This window comes from Centropristis striata, chromosome 2 (genome assembly GCF_030273125.1).
Source record: "Centropristis striata isolate RG_2023a ecotype Rhode Island chromosome 2, C.striata_1.0, whole genome shotgun sequence".
NCBI lineage: Eukaryota > Metazoa > Chordata > Actinopteri > Perciformes > Serranidae > Centropristis > Centropristis striata.
The window spans coordinates 42,352,682-42,364,541 of NC_081518.1; the positions used below are offsets into that span (position 1 = coordinate 42,352,682).

General features: G+C 40.7%; 1 protein-coding gene across 1 annotated transcript in view; it reads left to right on the plus strand.

Moving 5' to 3' along the window:
* Positions 1-296: 296 nt before the first annotated feature.
* si:ch211-186j3.6 (neural-cadherin) overlaps positions 297-11,860 on the plus strand; it is a 393,221-nt gene continuing 381,657 nt past the window's right edge. Inside the window, exon 1 of the mRNA XM_059351714.1 lies at positions 297-1,489. Coding sequence (XP_059207697.1) covers positions 388-1,489 — 1,102 coding nt within the window. The 5' untranslated portion in view covers positions 297-387. The remainder of the gene's footprint in view (positions 1,490-11,860) is intronic.

The following is an 11,860-nucleotide window of genomic DNA, read 5'->3' on the forward strand; positions in this document are numbered from 1 at the left end:
GATCAATCTCACGCCGGCGTATGACTGCACACAGTTTGCAGCAACTCAAACGCAAGACGGATTAAGTGTGATCCCCGTGTGAGATCGGTCGGAAACGACGCACGAAAAAAAAGAGAGCGAGGAGGGGAACGGAGGTAAGCGCGCACTCGAGCTGTAAAGAAGCCTTTTTTTCTGGGACGCGCACAGACAGACAGTGCTGCTGGTGAGACAGCAGACAGGAGAGAGAAGGAGAGGAGGAGGACGCACAACACAAACACACAGAGACAAAGTTCTACTGCGTCGAGATGAAGTATGGTGCCAGTGAATATCTGCGTTCCAGTTTAATGGAAGTTTTGGATCATAAAGGGAAAGCGGAGAAACACCCCGGAGGAATAAGTGCACCCATGGATGTCAGTGTGGCACGAGCGGTTTAGTGCAGTGGAGCCAATGAGATATACAGTCATGATTTGGGTCGCGTTTTTACCTTTTTTGGTTTCGTGCGTACACGGGAACAGGACCGTGGAGCAGGTGCCGTTCTTTCACGGGCATGTATTTGAAAACTCGTCTCCGGGTTCCCGGGTCAACGGACTGAGCGTCCCGTTAAAGCGGCTCAACTCGCAGAGGCAGTGCGGTACTGGGGAATTTGCAGCGCACTTTAAACTCCTGGGAGACGGGAGCGATAATTTTCGTGTCTTTGCGCACCACAAACGGGGGCATATTTTATTGAAGACTTCTGGGGTTTTGGACCGGGAAGAACGGGCTGAATACGCGCTAAGTCTTGGTTTGTGTTGCGGGCAATGCGCGGAACTCTCCCGGGAAGTGGATGAGGAGTCTCCGGTTGTCGCCGAGGTGGCGTCCATCAAGGTGGACGTCCTGGACACCAACGACCACCAGCCCACCTTCCCCGGTGCCGACGTGAAACTGAGCCTGGACGATGCCACTGCGCTCCGCACGGCGATCTACACGGTGACCGCGCGGGACGATGACAGCGGCAAAAACGCGGAGCTTATCTACTTCGCTTTGCCCAAAAACGGGAGTTTCTACGCTGTGCCCAAAACCGGAGACATTCTCCTGGTGGACTCCATCCTCGGTCTAGATGAACCGATTAAGTTTAAAGTGTTTGCCCGTGACCGCGGGTGGCCACCTCGCACGAGCCAGAGCATCGCTGTGGAGATCAATCCACGGCAATGGCCCGTGGCGCTCTCGGTCAATACCCAGCTGGGAAAACGGAAGTCGCAAATCAAAGAACCAGCGCGAAAGTCCAGGTCAGTTATGGAATCAGACAGCCCCGTATTTATCAACGTGTCCGAGGATGCAGGGATCGGTTCAGTGGTGATGAACCTGAACCCGGTGAGGTTTCAGTCGGCTGCGTTTGAGCTGGTGGAGCCAGACGCGGAGAGCTCACCGGTCAGCGTGAGCCGGGACAGCGGGGATATAGTCATATCACGGAGACTGGACCGGGAGACTGAGCCTCTGGTGGAGATCACCGTCAAAGTGCAGGATAAAAGAGGTGAGGGAAGGACTGAACACGTGTGTGTATGTGTATGTGTGCGTCTGAGAGAGAGAAGAGAGAGAGAGAGAGAGAGAGAGAGAGAGAGAGAGAGAGAGAGTGTGTGTGTGTGTCAAAGAGAGAGTGAGAGACAGTATTGAAAATGACGTGAATGCGCGCTCATTTCTTATCTTGGATGCGTTCCCTGCGAGGCACGTTGAGCACAAAACAAGTATCATTTGTCATATTTTTGTGTCATTTGGTTGAACTTGTCACATTGTACTGTGTGCGTAAATACGCATGGGGAGAGAGGGGGCTATTGCAAAGTGGCTAAACTTGGTTTCAGTGGTTTCATCAGTTCTGATGTTATTATGATATGATAAGACTATGACAGAACTTTTTCCTATATGGTTTGGATAATCCCTGGACCCTGGATAGGAATCCACTGCTCAGGATGCAGTCTATGTTTGATGATAGTGGCTTTGTCCCACAGGACATTGTATTTAAAACGTTAAAGTTTAGGAGCAGGGTTTGCAGGGCCCTAAGGTCAGGGTGTAAGGTCATGTGGGGAGTCTTTAAGGTGTGAGGAAACATGCATGGGCAAAAAACAACAACCCACATACAGTATAGGTCTGCTCAGGTGGGGTTCTAAGCAGGAACCTTAATGCTATGATAAGTGAATGCTAACCACTGAAGAACCTTGTTACCTGAGTTTACATTCATGCACTAAATAGCTCTCAATCCTGCAATCCAGCAAAGATCAGGCTAAGCAGTGTCAGAGTGCCTGGTGTTTACAATAGAGGTTAAACTGAGTGACATTCATCAGCGCTGATGATGATTCATGTGCTGGGATAAATTAGGGCAGCGTAAATGTGTCTGCTGCTGCTGCCAGCAGCAACAGATGCTGGGATGTCAGGCTGGAAGCATGGCGCGTAACGACCACTGTACCAACAGGTTAATTATCACCTGCGGATAAAGCCGAGAGACAGAGAGACAGAGAGTTAACATGCAGCCAGATTCACATTAATAAATGCATATGTGAAGGGATGAAACACAGGGCTAATTGGCTGTGAGACTGAGCACTGGAGACAAGGATATAGAGTGCAAAACAATAAGGATGAGTTCCCACTTGGTTCTGTCTATATATGTATCTATCCATCTCTTTGTCTGGCTGTATGACTAGAGTGGAAGAACAGTTCCGCAGTTTGTTCTATTTAGACCAGCTAACAGCTTTTGACTGGTGGAGTGACCTAATCAATGTGACCTATTGGTCTTGGTAATGTGAACTATCCTGGTGCAGGAAATAAGCTGAGCCTGCACTTGGGACACAGTGCTAATTTACACTCCTGGTAAGAATGTGGGCTATTTGTTCATATCATTTCCTTCTTAAACCCATTACACTGTAAAAAAATGTTTTGTTTAATTTACGGTAAAATACCGGCAGTGGTTGCCAGAATTTTACCGTAAAAAAGAAGTGAGTGGGTTTTCTACTGTAAATACGATCAAAAACTGTAATTTAGACTGAATATTCCTGTTGTTTTTACGGTAATTGTGACATTATGGTATGTCTCCATTAATTTTACATGAATTGTTTTATATTTTTACAGTAAAACTGGGTTTTCAAAAGTTTTGTACTATTCCTTGATTTACGGTAATTTAAAGTGTCTGTTACGGTGATCTCATGCAATTTGACAGTGTTTTACTGTAATTTCCACAAATATTTTTTACAGTGTAGTATTGATAGAAAAACTATACTACACTGAAACTATACTACACTGTTGCAATATTACAGCATCCTCTGAGGGTTCCTTTTATAGAGCATAAGAAGATAGAGCTAGCATTCAGCTGCTACTGAGATGGGGACTTTTGGCATCCAAATTCACCCAAGATGCTTTTTTTGTTGGAAGGTCTCCAAACTTTTTATTTTCTTATTTCAAGCAAGTCGAACACATTTTTTACCAGCGGTTGAAATGAGTTAGCACCGTAGATTATGTTTCTTCTTTCTGCCAGAGTTAAACAAGTTTAATCTTTTTTTCTCTGACAGACTTTGTGATTATATTTTTCTTACAAATTAACAGGAGTCAAACACACACAGGAGACAGCTTGAATACTGACATTATTTTCCAGAATGGATTGTCTGGATATTGGTTTGAGTAGGAACAAAAGAAAAGGTTTTTGGCAATTTTAAAAGATGTAAATGCTATGTGTGAGTGGCACCAACAGGAGTTTCTCATCTGTATTTGTATTAAATGGATTTTCAGTGTATAGGAAGTGCATTTGGATGTGTAATCCAACCAGATACAATAAGGATGAGTTAGATATTAAGTGTAAAATGGCTTAACGTATTTAAAGATTAGAGACACATGGCATATTGTTGCTGTAGTGGCCAAATCCCTTTCTGACCAGTGCTGGTTTGGTTGATTAAATCTTCAATGTGTCTTCGGGTGCATCTATTTTTGAATTGCGAGGTGTTTTGCTCTCAGAGTGTTCCTGCTAATGCAAAGTTTAAAGAGGAGGATCAGCATTTCCTAAATGGATGGCTTTTAAAAGCCCAAAAGCCGAACCTTCTGTGTTTGCTAGCAGAAGGACGAGGGGCACAGTGGCTTGAAATACATTTCCACGACCTTACTGTTTACTGCATCGTGCTGAAAGACGGCAAGTTTTCATTTCCGGGCTTAGCGGCGGCCGGCGGGGCCGAGCCCCGCTCAGCTCGGTGTCTCAAGCGTGAGGACGCAGCATCCGTTGGGTTGTCGGTGGCTCTGTTGAAGTCTTTTAATCCGTTTGGAGTGGAGAGTCCTGCTGGAGCCTCGACCTCCCTCCATCTGCTCGCATTATCCCTGTAATCCCATCTCATTCTCTCTGTCTGTCTCTCTGTCTCGCTTTCTCTCCCTCTCTCCCCCTTGCTCTCTTACTTTCCTGCTCTTCTCACTCCAGGGATTTAGTTTGAGTGGAGGCACAGTTTAACGGGGGGGAGATGACATGATTCTTCGAGGGACAGATGTGTGTGTGTGTGTGTGTGTGTGTGTTTGTGGGCTGGAAGTGTTGCAAATCACTTCTTCATGTCTGCATTTGTGGCCCACTCTACAGGTGCTGCTGAACCTCAGTAGTAGTGAAGTTTAGTGTGTGCATGTGTGTGTGTGTAGTTATAAACACTCACATTGTGGGGACATATAGTCAAACACTCACATTGTGGGGACACATAGTCACTCACATTGTGTGAACATATAGTCAAACACTCACATTGTGGGGACATATAGTCAAACACTCACACTGTGGGGACACATAGCCAAACACTCACATTGTGGGGACATATAGTCAAACACTCACATTGTGGGGACATATAGTCAAACACTCACATTGTGGGGACACATAGTCACTCACATTGTGGGGACATAAATCAGTTCACACAGTTACATTCAAATCAAATCAAATCAAATCAAATCAATTTTATTTATATAGCCCAAAATCACAAATCACAGATTTGCCTCAAAGGGCTTTACAGACTGTACATGGTACGACATCCTCTGTCCTTAGACCCTCACATCGGCCAGGGAAAAACTCCTTAAAAAACCCTTTTAACATTGTGGGTACTCACCTCCTATTTGAGGGCACAATACCCTGGAGTAGAGAAAAGCATTGGTTTTGGAGACCGAGGGTTGGAGTTGGAGTTCTACACATGGAGTAGTTCTGGTTCAGATGTTGGTTCATGTCCAGGGAGAAATATTTACCTACAGTAAGGAGCAAAAAATTAGCTGTGTGGCTGTGTGCACCATGATAAGATGCCCAGGTTTTTATTTTCCATTGCTTTTACCACAGATTCTTTGAAATGCTTAGTTTCTCTTTATTAAAAACTGTATTACTTGCTGCTCTTTTATTTCTATAACATTAACTTGTGTGTATTTGTGCATGTCTAGCCTCTGATATCCTAAATATTTCATTTTCACAAGTCATTTAATAATGTGTCAACACCTAAAAGAGCACCAAGTGAGTGCACCATTAATTTTCCCCAACGGTTCTTCCTCCCCTCTAAAACAGCCAATCTGACATTGTCTTCTGACTGCAGTAACTCATGTTGGCATAATGATTAATGGAATTATTAATTTGGTCAGTCACACAAGTCCTTTCTCTATCTTTTGGGATTGAAAGGGACACATCAGTATTTTCTTGCGCTGCTTGTTTCCCCACATATCTTGTTTTCTTCATATCTTTGTTAAGGTATCACCACCTTCTGTTATTTCATCATTTCTAGCCATCTAACTGCATTACATAGACTGCTGTAGTTATTTTATTTATTTTTTTAATACATGTTTTCTGTGGCAAATACACTTTTTCTGATCGGATGTTCTGGCAGCCTGAATGACAGGAGATCCACATTTTGTTAAAAAGTATAGTAATAAAGTTTATTCCACATTTTGTGTCTTGACCTGCTCAGATGAGAGGGTTCTTCACTGGATGTGTGAGTGCGATATTCTCTTGTGTTTTAATTTGGATTTGGTTTGCCAAACCCTGAAAACCTTGTTTCTGAATTAAATGTTGTAATAAAATTTGTAGTCTAGTTTACTTGTCAATCAAAAACTATTTTACTTATGCTCATATTCAGACAAAAATCAACCTTTGCGATTTTTGGCCTATTTTGTTAAATAACAGAAAGTTTTACAGTTTCTACAATGCATGTTTTTGCAAGAAACCAGTTAAAAAAGTGTTTTACAATGTTTTTAAATTTAAAATGTTATGTATTGGACCCTGTTGAAGTGACTCTTTTACACATGTTTATTAAATAAATGATGTTAAAATTAATTCAAAAAACTTTCTTTTTCACTTGTGCACTGTTATGGTACAATGTTGCCTACGGGCAACAAACCCCAAAAACTTCCCAAAAAAAAAAAAAAAATTATAGAATTTCTTCAGATTATGTTTATTTAGCCTATTTTAAGACAAAAAAACCCCACTCATTTCCTAACTGACATCACAATGCGTACCTTAGAGGGTTAATATGTCTCCCATCAAGGTCTCACAGAAATCTGTGAAATAGCCACGGATTTCGCTTAACTCAAAATCCGTGATATAGCCACGGAATCACTCAAATTTCCGTGAAACTGACACGGATTTCGCTACAATGCAAGTTAAAGACAGTCATATCCCGTGGCTATTCCATGGATATTTTTTCCTATTGGTTTGTTCCAAGTCACGTGACTTTCAAGGTTCCGGTGGTCAGAACAAAAAACATGGCGGACAGTTCTCTCACTTTTAGTGAAAAAATTAATATTTTGACTTAGTTTCTGCATAAAAATGGATTTTGATCACATTTCTAGCGAGAAATATATGTTTTATTTTCTAAATATTCACTCAGTGAATGTACATAATCACTTTGTGGTGAAGATCTCGCCAGAAAAATATAACCGTCATTAACTTGCATTGTAGCGAAATCCGTGTCAGTTTCACAGAAATTTGAGCGATTCCGTGGCTATTCCACGGATTTTGAGTTAAGCTAAATCCGTGGCTATTTCACGGATTTCTGTGAGACCAGGTTCGTCTCAAAGTATCTGGAGCAGTTCACTTTTAAAAAAATGTTTGTTTGCTGCTCATTTACAACTTTGCTCTCGTGCAACTCTGGTGTTGATTGTCAGTGTGATCAACAGTATTAACAACCATTTTCACATTGTTTGTAAGACACTTAGCTGGGATTAAACAGTTCCACTTATTTCCACCGCAACATTGTTGTTTCTATCACATTTCTATGAGTAAGGCCCAGTTCCTCCCAGTAGCTGCTGTGTTTACACACACAGCCATTTGACACTTCTTAGCTTCAGTCTCAGATGTGTCACAAGTAATTTACAAATCCTCAGGTTATGTGAAGTGTATTTTGAAATCGAGGCAGACTGCAGCATCAGTCACAGCTTTGCCCACATCAGAGTAGAGAAAGGTTCAATTATTCTTCTTTTCTTTTGTCTTCCCTAATTATTTCCTGTTACTGTCATGCCAGGTTTAAAGACGTGTTCCTACTTTTTTTTATGTGAGAGAAAATCATTGTCTCATTATAGCAGAGCTATCATCTCCGTGTTATTAAACACTGTCTGTTGACCTTCTGGTTTGAAACGAATGAGCAGGTTACATACTCTATGTGATCTACAGGATTCATTTAGCAACCTTCAAAGTGTTCTATGTGTAATATACAGCACAGTTACCATCCCCAATTTAGCTGCTTTAATAAGAACCTGGTCTCACAGAAATCCGTGGAATAGCCACGGAATCGCTCAAATTTCCGTGAAACTGACACGGATTTCGCTACAATGCAAGTTAAAGACAGTCATATCCCGTGGCCATCCCATGGATATTTTTTCCTATTGGTTTGTTCCAAGTCACGTGACTTTCAAGGTTCCGGCGGTCAGAACAAAAAACATGGCGGACAGTTCTCTCATTTCTAGTGAAAAAAATCAATATTTTGACTTTGTTTCTGCATAAAAATGGATTTTGATCACATTTCTAGCCAGAAATATACGTTTTATTTTCTAAATATTCACTCAGTGAATGTACATAATCACTTTGTGGTGAAAAATATGATTAATTTATTAGTCATTAACTTGCATTGTAGCCAAATCCGTGTCAGTTTCACGGAAATTTGAGCGATTCCGTGGCTATTTCACGGATTTCTATGAGACCATGTTGTTAAATAAATAGTGATTGTATTCACATCATTGTATCCCAAATTCTGGCATTCTTCAGTTACATTATTCAAAGTCACCATGGTGATTCTTTGGTAACTGTGCTCATTTTGAAGCAACATACTGCACAAATCCAATGTAATACTGGAGTTTTTTTAAAAACATGATTTAATTACATTTACAAAACACAGTGGAAGAAAAGACAATTTTCAATAAACGATTTGCAAACAATGAAATAACTGAACAACATTTGGGGTAATGGTGGTTCATGAATGTGTAAAAAAAAAAAAAAATTAAAAAAAAGAAAGATAATCACCAGATTTAGTTGCCTGGGCTAGAACATTAATTGCTTTCTACGAGTTAGATTTCCTGATAATAAATATTACAGAGCACATTGTTCAGAAGACTCGGGATTGATGTCTGTGTGTGCGTGCTTCTGTGCAGATTGTGTGTGTGTGTTCTAGCTTGTATGGGATTTTGGTAAATGAACAGAAACAGCTGGCTTTAATCAAGACAACTGTTAGTTGATCTCACACAGATTTCTGCCACTCACAGCTAAACCGGGCCCCACACACACACATGCATGCAGACACATTCAAGTGTGTTAACACGATGATCAAAAGAGCCCCCTCTCCTCTGTGATGAAAATGCTCATGGATGCTTTGAATCCAATTATTTGACATCTCAAACACAGTGATACACACACAATCATACATACTGTACATTCAACCAGATTACCATTCCATATCCAGACAGATGGCAGTGAGAGGAGCCTGTTAGCTGCATATGTTACTCCTCTTTTGTTTATCAAGATGAAACCAAGTCTGCATCCGTTTGTTCCTTCAAAGAGCTAAATAGCACTTATTTGGTCTTATGCACACATGTAAGCACAGTGAGCACACAATGATGGTTCATCACATTAACCCACACAAGCCCAATGTAAAGACACTTAAAATGGGCGCATGTCATTGCATTTAGTTTTTATGTCTTGCAAACGTACATAAAGAAGCAACATGGTCTCACAGGAATCCGTGAAATAGCCACGGATTTCGCTTAACTCAAAATCCGTGGAATAGCCACGGAATCACTCATATTTCCGTGAAACTGACACGGATTTGGCTACATTGCAAGTTAATGACAGTCATATCCCGTGGCTATTCCAACATACAAAGTGATGTACATTCACCGAGTGAATATTTAGAAAATAAAACATATATTTCTCGCTAGAAATGTGATCAAAATCCATTTTTATGCAGAAACTAAGTCAAAATATAGATTTTTTTCACTAAAAATGAGAGAACGGCCGCCATGTTTTTTGTTCTGACCGCCGGGACCTTGAAAGTCACGTGACTTGGAACAAACCAATAGGAAAAAATATTAACTTGCATTGTAGCGAAATCCGTGTCAGTTTCACGGAAATTTGAGTGATTCCGTGGCTATTCCACGGATTTCGAGTGAAGCGAATCCGTGGCTATTTCACGGATTCCTGTGAGACTATGGGTGCATGTCATTGCATTTAGTTTTTATGTCTTGCAAACATACATAAATAAGACACAGATGCACACACAAAGTTCAGCTCATCATCCTCTGTGGTTGCATCAGACTTTTATTAGCTCCCTAACAGCTTGCTTGTTTCCCCCCTTTACTCTCTTCAGTGCACAATTTTGTTTTATTGCTTTTGTGTCTTTTATGTAAATGCTTAATTAAGAAACATCAAAAATGTTAAAGTCGCACTGCTTTCACTGCAACTACTCAGAGGCATCTCCAATTGTTCTTTTCATTTGCTTCAACAGAAAGATAGATTGTCTGCGCCTACGTGACTCCCAAGTCTTTCACCAATGATTTGCCAACTGCAGTTTGTAGAAATCCCAATTCTCAGCTTCAGATACTGTCAAATGTGCTGTGGAATTGCTGGCTTTTACTGGCACAGTTTTCTGGTTCAATGGCTGCTACAGAGTTACTGTATGATCTGCTGTGAGCACAGAGAGGGATGGAAAATGCTGTTACTCTTACTTTGGTACCAGTAGATGAGACAGCTCAACAGCTCAGCTGTGCAGACTTTGTTAAGATGAAAGGGTAGTTAAAGGTGTCAAATGCAGCATGTTGGATTTTAAAGCATATAATGTATGCTTTCTGTAGAGGACGTGCACTTGAAACAAATTGTGTGAAACATGTTTGATGCCTTTAACATGTTCAGTCTTATTTATAGCAATAGTGAAAGCTGAAGTGGAAGACATTCAAGGAAATAAAGTTGTACTTGAGGTTAATGCACTGTGAGAAGTTGAAGGAAAATTGAAGTAAAAATAGAATAACAGAAAGTATCAGTTGAAGTTCAAACAGGGACTGCCCATTGTTCCGATTGGCTCTTTTTTTCTGAAAAATTTGCCATTAGACTGCAAGGCTATTTGCCTGATGGCCCCTCATCCAAAAACAAGTCTGAAAATGCACACTGGAAATGTAGAAAAGGCCCCAAAGTTAGGTCATATTATGTATTATGTTCAGTTGTACACTGTAAAAAAGGTTTGTAGAAATAACAGTAATACACTGTCAAATACATCAGAAATAGGGCATAAAATGAAAAATTGTATATCACTGTATTAGACACTTTTAATTACCGTAAATCAAAGAATAGCACAAAACGTATACCTTTTTTTTCTGTCATAAAATGGAAGAAACACAGTTTTGCTGTAAAATATAACATTTTCATGCAAAATTTATGGAGAAATACCATGATGTATGAATGAATGACACAATTACCCGAAAAATAACAGGATTATTCAGACTAAATTACAGTTTTTACTGATATTTACATTTAAATTTAGAATAGAAAATCCACTCACTGTAATTTTTACGGTGAAGTTCTGGCAACCACAGCTGCCGGTATTTTACCGTAAATTAAACAGATTATTTTTTACAGTGTAGGGTGGGTCAGCTTATATTGCATTTTGGAGTTGGACTTACTAACAGATCTGGTACCCGTTAAAGAGATGATGATGCTAAGTCATAATGTGTGTACGTTTTGCTGGGGCTTTAAGATCATAGCCGAGCAAAATAAAAAATAAAAAAGACAATGTCGGGTGATCCTGAGAAGACATGCCGTCAATATAAAATTGATTAAGACCAGGCTGGATAGCAGAGTTTATCTTCAGCGGTCACCAGTGTTGCTCAGCCTGACAGCATTTGAAACAGCTTGATGACTGTGTAAGTTCCACCAATGATGCTGATTGGATCAATTTCATTTCAAGCCAGAAACTGCTGTCTGATGTCATAGTTCCAGTCGAAGCAGTTAACTCTGTGGAGTGGATGCGTTCAAGGGTCTGGACCAGGCAAACAATGACATTGTTTGTGGTATTATTTCTTGTTATACTGTCTTCTCTCCCTCTGTCTGGCTTTGCAGAAGATAAACATGATGGAAGTGGGTTTTTTTAAATAGACTTTTCACTCCTTTCACCATCTGTCATTGCCAGAAACTCTTAAAACCTGTCATCATTTGTTTTGGAAGAACAGTGCCTTCACTATGTTTTGTAACACAGAACGGTTTGGCAGATTTGCATCCGAACCCAAATGCACTGCAGGCATCAGGAGAGGCTGCCAACTTCGCCTGAGATTGAAAATGGTCGGAGACAGGCTTGTACCCTGATTCTGCCGTGACCTGCAATCCATCAATGCTGAACTGGAACTTTAAAAGCTTTTCAGCATTTAATGTCAGATATGAGCATCTGGGCATGTC